The sequence below is a fragment of the Vigna angularis genome, chromosome 3 (genome assembly GCF_016808095.1).
Source record: "Vigna angularis cultivar LongXiaoDou No.4 chromosome 3, ASM1680809v1, whole genome shotgun sequence".
Lineage (NCBI taxonomy): Eukaryota > Viridiplantae > Streptophyta > Magnoliopsida > Fabales > Fabaceae > Vigna > Vigna angularis.
Window position 1 is genome coordinate 36,811,826 of NC_068972.1, and position 9,476 is coordinate 36,821,301.

General features: G+C 31.2%; 1 protein-coding gene across 4 annotated transcripts; it reads right to left on the reverse strand.

Moving 5' to 3' along the window:
• Positions 1-2,590: 2,590 nt before the first annotated feature.
• Positions 2,591-4,854, reverse strand: LOC108324895 (probable E3 ubiquitin-protein ligase RHC1A). 4 transcript variants are annotated; one of them, XM_017557834.2, is made up of 2 exons: positions 4,647-4,854; positions 2,591-3,802 (listed from the first exon to the last, which is right to left on the reverse strand). In XM_017557834.2, the coding sequence occupies exon 2, from the start codon at positions 3,699-3,701 to the stop codon at positions 2,781-2,783; it is 921 nt and encodes a 306-aa protein (XP_017413323.1). In that variant the 5' UTR covers positions 3,702-3,802; positions 4,647-4,854; the 3' UTR covers positions 2,591-2,780. The 4 variants fall into 4 exon arrangements, with proteins under 4 accessions (XP_017413323.1, XP_017413325.1, XP_017413324.1 ...); XM_017557836.2 differs by having other exon boundaries at positions 2,591-3,774; positions 4,647-4,848; XM_017557835.2 differs by lacking the exon at positions 4,647-4,854 and adding an exon at positions 4,496-4,617.
• Positions 4,855-9,476: the final 4,622 nt, after the last annotated feature.

The window sequence follows — 9,476 nt, forward strand, 5'->3', positions numbered from 1 at the left end:
AGAGGTGAAAGAGGTGCCTCTGGAGCAGGCTTTGGAGGAAGACAATGCTGCTCCTTAGTTTCATTAGAAATTTAAGTGTTTCCTTATCTTTCAAAATACTCTAGTATGTTAAATTTTAAATTTTGAAGTTATTTTGAAGATGACTGTAATCCTAATTACTCCTGCTTTTCTATATTATGTATGATGACGTTTTTATTATATATATTTTTTTATATAATCGGGATGTTACATAACAAGTTTCCGGAACAAATATTTTGAATAAGCTTTTCAAGACATATTATTACATTTCGGATTTAACATCCTCTTCAACTCTCTCCTTTCTCCAACGTATTTTTTAGGTTTAATACCTATTTTGGTCCCTACTTTTATGGGTTTGGTTCAAAATGATCCTATCTTTCGAAAAAGTTCAATAAGACCCCGTAATTTGTTAAAAAATGTTCAGTCTGATCCTTTTCGCTCACACCGTTAAAAACCTAACGGTACAAATGCCACTGTGGCGCAACCTTATTGAGTTGTCAAGTTTGATGAATACGTGGATGTTACATTGTGTAAATATTAAAAAACAATTAAAATGACACATCAGCTTCATCTTCCACCTTCACTGTGAATTTAGGTTTTTTCCCACGTGACATTAGAGGCCGTCATCTCCTTCTTCCTCCCCTTCTCCCTTTCCCTCTCCCTCTCCCTCTCCTCCCCACAATAAAAAGCAAGGGTTACATAATTGTCGCTTGCAAGTCCTACTAACATGGAATTAGCATGCAAGTCCTACTAACATGGAATTAAACTGTCGCTTGCTTTTTCTACCTTTTTCTTGGTTTTAAGCTGTTACAGCTTTTTTGTTGAAGCTTGAATTTGTGAACAGGTAGCTTTGGCAAAACAGAGAGTTGATGAATATATTTACTCTTAGTTGATACAACAAACTGACACCCAATAGTCAGCATAAGTATTTTCCATATGATTTGGGTCCATTCAAATTGTAAAATTTTCCAATCAACAACAAACAGCTACTCCACTGTAATAATTAAGATCTTTCTGTAAAAGTTTTTAACCCCATTCTAAAGGTGTCATTTTATAGTTAATTGATAGTGTAAAATTGTTTAAGAAATTGCACTTATTACTGAGACATTAAAAGCATGATGAAAAATGTTAAGAAATCGAAACCTAGAAATCGAATCAGCGACGCATCTTCTTGGGCGAGGTTTCGGTTCAAATAAAGCTTATTCTCCATTTTCCAGCGAAGACTGAGTTTCTGGGATTTGGGATTCACAGAGTTTCTGAGTTTTTGGGATTTGGGGTTTCCAGAGTTTCTGTGCACAAAGAGATTAGGGCGTGTGAGAGTGAAAAGTAAGAGGGTTTTGCTCTGATATTTGTATCCCTCTTCATCGGAGTCGGAGTGGAAGTGGAGGTGGGAACCGACGGAATCAGAGTGGGAGGGAGAGGCGTTCTTGGGAAGCTGGTGGAGGAGGAAGCTGATGTGTCATTTTAATTTTTTTTAATATTTACACAGTGTAACGTCCACATATTCATCAAACTTGACAACTCAATAAGGTTCCGCCACGGTGGCATTTGCACCGTTAGGTTTTTAACGGTGTGAGCGAAAAGGACCAGACTGAACATTTTTTAACAAATTACGGGGTCTTACTGAACTTTTTTGAAAGATAGAATCATTTTGAACCAAACCCATAAAAGTAGGAACCAAAATAGGTATTAAACCTATTTTTTATTTTGAATTTCGGATTCTTCTATCTGCAATATAAAATTTATATTTCGGATGTATAATTCGAAATACATTTTTTATATTCTGGTTTATATAACTGGAATACAAAATTATATTTCAAATTTATATAATCTAAAATGTATTTTTTGTTTTATATTTCCGATTATATAACCTAAAATTTAAAATTTGTATTTTAAATTATATAATTTAGAATATTTTTGAATTGTATACTCTAAAATTGAAATTTTGAAATATATGGAGGAGGTGCATGAAGAAGCACCCCTATTAAAATTCATGAAGAAATCATGGAAATCCACCTAGTAAAAGCCTACTTTTAATTAAACAAAAAGAGTAAAAGCAACTTTACTAAATTTTATCTGCACGATTTGCATTGTCTATCTTTTACTTCTTGGACATAAGATTGAAATACCCCAAAATGTTGTTCTGCAAATAAAGTTTTCTTTTTTCGGAAAGAGTTTGGGAAAATCAATCTCCTGCTCTCGAACAAAATTTCATGTTCTAGTTATTATGAAAGTTCAATTTAAACCCTTTCATCACAGAATCAAAAAGAGAATACATAAAAAACAAGGCTTACTTGAGATCTTCTTCTATGATTTAGCTTTTCTACAGCAAGACATTTATACAAAATAACATGTAACATAAAAAAAAAATTATATATAACTTGTGTTATATCTATGATAAACACCAAAGTATTATTAATAAAAATTATAAAATATAGTCAATTTTTTTTTTTGAATGTGCACATTTAGACTTTAAACAGAATTCCCATCAAAAGCATTGACTACAAATGAGCCTTTTGTTAAAGCTACCTGTTCAGATTATATGAATTATTCTTCTATTGATAAAAAAACATAACTTCAAACAATTATGCGCATAAATAACCATTTATACAAAATAGTTCACAACTTCAGAAAGCAAATCCAGAGTGGAAGACTCAGTCTCAAACCGTTTTCACCCCCAAGCAAGCAGCATCAGTCTACAAGATTTTTCAATCAAAAGGAGCAGATTAATAAACAAAAGAAATGGTTCTACTCACACTTAGTCATTCAAATGGCCACCCAGAATACCCTGAATGATGGCTATTCTCTGGGATGGTTGGTGCTTGTGTGCTGCTTCCGGTTGCTTCACCATTACTGCTGGAATGAGAAGAACGAAAAGGCCACAAAAAGGAAAACGGATTTCTCCTTCCCTGGCTCTCCCTACCACTACTACTTACCCTTCCACTTCTACTTCTACCATTTGTGCCTCGATTACTACTCAATCCTTGTGGTGGCAGTTCTTGGCGACAAACGGGGCAGGAGTTATGCTGGACCAACCATGGAACAATGCAATCTGAGTGATATAAATGGTTGCATGGCATTTGTCTTGCTTCAGACCCCAGCTCAAATTTATCTTTGCACACAGGACAATGTGAATCTGATCGAAGATGCCTCTGTGTGATCTTGATAGTAGGCATAGCATCAATTGAGGATCTTGTTGCTGGTGCTGGACCTTGCCTGGTATTAGCTGAAAGCTGTTCAAAAAGTTCTTCAAGTCCAGGACCAACAAAATAATCACCTGTGTTACCTCGTGTAAGACCAACTCCAGGAGCCCCGTTAAAGAGAGCTTCAAAGCCACCATGACCAGACAATCTGAAAGGTATTTGGCCACCAAAGATCAGCAGAGGAGCAAATCCTGCACTGTGTTCAGGATTTGAATCTGTTTGTGCCCTGATGTCACGACTTCTGCCCCTGTCTGCCATTTGATGCCTCATAAAGGCAGAGAAAGTTTCCATGAGTCCAACCCTTTGATCTCGTTCTTCATTGTTGTCCATTCCAAACAAATCAAAAGGATTAACATGCACCATATCATTAAGTTCATGAACAAATCCCTCGTTGCAGCTAGGACAAACCACATCTCGCCGTCCCAGCCGAACTGGCCTCCTGCAACTATAACACCAATGTGTGTTCCTACTATTTGACATCCTTTTGCTTACTTCCTTAATACTCTCAAACAACTAATCCCAAGCCTACTTCCCCACAATACACTGTCTTCAACTGTCACAACAGCATGATAAATTATATACTGCAAAATAATTTTGAAAACAGTCAAGGAACATTACATATCAAATCACTCAGATTATATATTAAACACCACCACAACCAACAAAAATCCTTATCCTACTACTGGGTGAGGTTGGCTAATGAATCACACAATGCAGGTCTTGTCCGCTAAAACTTAGACACTAAATGCATCTGAACTAATTTTACGCTGCTCTCCAGAACAAACACTATTCTCGTATTAATCAATAGCAAACATTAATGCTGATATCAGAGCTATCTATCAAATTCGTCAATGATTTTTAATTCTCTAAAAGGCAAGGGGATAGACATGTAATGGATTCACACATTTCACCCTAAACCTTCTACATCGTTCATTTCCACGATCATAAATAATCACCAAGCTACTCATTTTGACTTACCCACCAAACGGGCACGAACATAAACACTTTAATCAGATTCAAAAGTGAAAAATTGGCACTTTCATTGAACTTACAATAGGAAAAGAAATGGGAAGCATGTGCAGTCATCAAACTAGACACGTCCTTCCTATGTTAAATTAAAAGTAAATCACCACACCCAGATAGAGGATTTTAATTGTAAAGAACTAAACATAACCCAAAAACTCCGATTACGCAAAAAGCACATGCAGAGTGAGGAGAACGCGTTGATTGTAAGGAACAGCTAAGAAAAGTTCGTCAGATTCGATTGTTTTTACCTTAAACGTGTCGAATGAGAAAAAAAAATAAAAAATAGGTGGAGAAGCAAATGCTGTTATGCAATGTTGAAATGTTGAAAAAGAAGTAGAGAAAGTGAGATATTAGGAATGGTGGAAGAAATAAAAAAAAGGGAAGAAAACGACGGCGTACCAGAGGGGAATGTAGATGGAAAAGGTGGTGTTGCTAAGAGTGATGGAAAGGGCATTGGCGAGTGAGAACCCTAACCAGTGGATGATGGGATGGGGCAGGAAAGAGGATTATTGAGAAGGAACCGACATCTACAGCTGAGCTGGCATCGCATGCATCATCATTTCCTCAACTCTTCTTCTACTACCACTGCACTACTCTGTTTCTTCTCTCTCTAATTTTCCCTTTCACATCCCAAATATCTTATACCTTTTTTTTTTGTGGTATTGTAAAACTTTTAAAATTGAATATTTAAGTTACTAAAATACTTTTTTCTATTATAATAATAAATATATTTTTATTATATATATTTTTAATCACTAAATATTTTATCATCTTAACTATATTTATATTTTATAAAGATAAGTTATACACATCTTTAATTATATAGATGTTTAATAGTTTTTTCTTTCTCAATTTAATAAAATAAAACATTATATATATATATATATATATATATTTATAAATTGTTAATGACTAAATATTTTATCACCTTAATTATTTTTATATGCTTTATAAGGATAAGTTATAAAATATTTAATTATATACATATACATGTTTAATGATTTTTTTCTATTTTTTTCGATTTTTTAATTTTTATATCTCATTATAGTCATATTTTTGTTGAAAAAAAGAGTTAATGCAGTTTAGTGTTGAATTTGTTTAAAAAATGTAAATGATGCGTGATATTGAAAATATTCAAGATGTTATTTACATTATTATGTTGTTACTTTCTGTGTCAACATCAATTTAAAGAAAAGAAGGGTTAAATATGCTTTTAGTCTCTAAACTATTGGTCGTTTTTGGTTTTCGTCCCCCTTTCAAACTAAGGTACAATTTGGTCCTCATTCTTTTCAAAACGTTCGTTTTAGTCCTCGAAAACTAAACACTGTTTAAAAATTTGGTCCTCATTTAGCAACAAATGGGGACTAAAACCAAAATTCCGAGGATTAAAACGAACGTTTCGAAAAGAATGAGGACCAAATTGTACCTTACTTTGAAAGAGTGACGAAAATCAGAAACGACCAATAGTTTAGGGACTAAAAACATATTTAACCCAGAAAAGAACAATTAATTCTTTTTAACAAAAGTTAAGATTATATTAAAAAGAAAAATAATTGAGAGATCGTATAATCGTATTGAATAATTTTGACAAAATAAAAAAAAAACTATTAAACCTTATATATACCAATATTCTTTAATAAGATGTATGTAATTATGAATTGTAATGATACGTAAATGTTGTAATTATTATTTAAGAATCAAGAGTAATGAAGAAAAGTTTCAATTCCTTTCTTGACATGGTATCTTAGATTAAACTTATTATTGTTTTCTTGGTTTGATTCATTATTTCTTTAATGTTTTCATTACAGACATCTAATAATGGTTGTATATAGGTTGGAACGGTCCAACAAATGATACTTTCAATGCAATTTAATTTTTTTTATCATTAGCAAGAGTAAATTATTGAGTGATACACCAAAAATCATATGGCGTTCATTTTTATTTTTTTTTGTAAATAAGGTTCCAACGTCAACCATCATGAATTGAACATAAGCACTAATATGATCTTTACCTTAAATATAAATATTAGTCTCATCTTTAACTAGTTATAATTATATACAACTATTTTAAAAATATATATATCTTTGCACATGAAAGACAATACGTATATAAAATCTATTATAAAGCAACGTAAGCAATAAAAAACTAATAAAATATTGGGTGCCTTATATTTTGTAGGAAATAAAGAAATAACATGTTTTTCAACCTTTACAAATTGAATTTTCATGTTTGTTTAAGCTAATTTCAAAACTTTTAATATAGGTTCCTCTTTTATGGGAGGATTTTTATTTTAGCTCCCATCATCTAGTTAACACGTGTGTTTTTCAACTTTTGTTAGCCATATAATTATTAATTAGGTAGTCCTTTCGAATAAAAAGGGAAAGAAATTAATAAAGACAAGGAGTCAACATAAATTTATTGCACCAAAATGGAAAATCAAAATTTATGTGAAAAAAAATATATCAAATATTTATGTATAGCATGTTACAAGAATTTTAAGCCATTCATCCTAAAGTCTAAAGTCTGACATTTCATTCCTTTGATTTAAATATTTTATATAACAACTAAGTTCTTACTATACAACGATGTGTGAAGCATCTACTCCAAATATTTTCCTTTAGGGAAAATTGAAATTCTCATCTCATTCTATAAATACCCTTTTATTAAAATTCTATAACACAAAAATTCTTACAAAATATAAATCTTTTACGAAAGGTTCTTCTTGTACAACAATGTCAAATGAACTCTTTTTTAGTGGTGTTGAGAGTAGAAGTTAAAGCCTAAGAATGGAGAGTTATCGTGGCTTGAAGGTCCCAATAGAATAAAATCAAGGGAGTAAATTTTGTTTGTAATTGAAAACTTAATTATTGAAAACTTAATTTTTTAAAACTTTTCACGATTACAAATATTAGAGTTATTGCAACATATTCATATAATTTTTAATTTGCAATGAGATTAAGAATAGAAAAATTTGCATAATGATTTTTATATTGATTCAGATAAAAACAAATCTTACATAAAGTTGATTTCACCTTAACTAAGATAATCATTTATCATTATCTTTAACTTAACATTACAACCACTAATCACAAGTGAAACATGCAAAATCAGAGTCAAGATAAACAAACACACATTCTCTGAAATACCATAGAGAATGATAAACCACCTCTCTTGAAATGGATGACACACCTTCCTTAAAATATCACAAGGAATGAATCGGCACCTCTCTACAAATATTACAAAGATGAAAGTAGAACAGACAAAAAGATACAACCACCTCACTTAACACATAAGGAATGAAAACACACACCTCCCTTGAATAACTTACAAGAGATGAAAGAACATTTTCCTTAACTAACATTTAAAGGATGAAACCAAGCTTTGAGTCACAACAGCAACACCACCTTATCACAAAAATATGACTTGGAAGTGTTTTTAAAAACCAAATCATAGAAAACAAAATTCAAAGCTTAAAAATGTGTTCAAATGTGTTTGTAATGTTGTAAAAGTGTTTGTATATGTTCGATATCCTTCTAAAGTGCTCGTACAAGAGCCTATAATCACCCTTTTATAGAAAAACCAAGTTATAGTCATTATAGAAAAAATTTCCCACTTACAACGTTCGAAAATAACTAGATATTTTCAAATTAAAAGTGAAATGATCAATTGTAACTTTATTCAATCGATTGAACAATCAATTGTATCATTTAGTTCTTCAAAAAAATTGAAATATTAATGCTTTCTAGTTTTGAAATCAATTTTATTCTTTTGTAGAGGTCCAAAAAATATGTTCTAGTATTCAAATTAAATATATTTGATTCTAGTTTCAAAGAAAAAAAAAGAATTAACTCATTTAGAGTTTTGTGGAAAACGTTATGGCCAAAATACTAAGCAAATTTCAGAGATGTTAACTTAAAACAATCAATTATGCAATTGATTATAGTTGCTCAAAAAGGCATTGCAATCAATTATTTTTCATACAATCGGTTGTAGTGCCAAATTTTTGAAAGACAACTACAAATTACATGAAAACACATGAAAAGTGGGAGGGGGGAGGGGGTTGGTTTAAATAGTATTTTAAATTTTTTTTCTAGAATAGTGTTTATATTACTTTGTAGGGGTTAGACAATTTGCAAGAGTAGTTAAACACCTATGTTTAAAGAAAGCGTTGAATGAAAAACTTGTTCAAACATAAAGACGAAAACACACACTTTGATTTTATATTGGTTTGCTCCAAACTGAGTTATGTTCAATTCTTCCTTAAAATCCTTTAAGGGGTTCCACTAAAAACGAGTTTAACCACTCCTAATTTACAAACTAACCAAATTGGTTAGTCGAGTTCCACCACTCCTAATATTAACATTAGACCAACTGTCTATAATGTTTAACTCTATTGAGTTAAATTTTACAAGTGTTTGATTTCACTTATGAATCTAAGACAACAAAGTGTTTTCAAAATCTTACAAGACAGAAGATTACTCTAGTAGAGAGGATATGAAATCAATACAATGAACTTTTGAAAACTTATAAAAAGATCTTTTCAAAGATAAATCTTAAGAGCTAAAGAAAGAAAGCAGAGGGTGTATAACAATAAATTTGATCGCAAAAGTTTTTCTCCTTTTTTTGTGCAAACTTCTTTACATAGACTTCTTAAAAAACATATGTTATTCAGAGTTTTTGAATTTTTTCTAGAGATGTAGCATTTAAGGTAAAATTAGACGCTATTTTGTGTCTTGGTAGAACAATTGTACTAAGCGTACAAAAAGAGCATGGCATGCAAAAAAGCATGTGAGATATTTGTTGAATATGCTCCTATCTCTTTGTAATTTTTTTTATAAAATTGATAATTTACACACAAAAAGAGAGCATAGCACAACATGCAAAATAGTACTTATACGTACATGCATTTAAATGTTAATCAACCTAAACGTTTAAACGTTTTTGTGTCATCTAAGAGCCTAAAGAGTATAGTATAACACTTATAACATATTATCTTAAACGATTACACATTATTTCATTTTAGACGTTATGTTAAACTAATAAAATATTGCTTTCTCAATCTTATTGGAGATCTTATATTTGGTAAGAAATAAAGAACTAACTAATCTAGACGATCAAAAATGCTTTCTCAATCTTTACAAAATATACATTTGTTTTCATATTGGCACCCTGAACACATTCATATTTGTTTGAGCTTATTTTTAAACTTTTAATATAGGGTTATCTTAT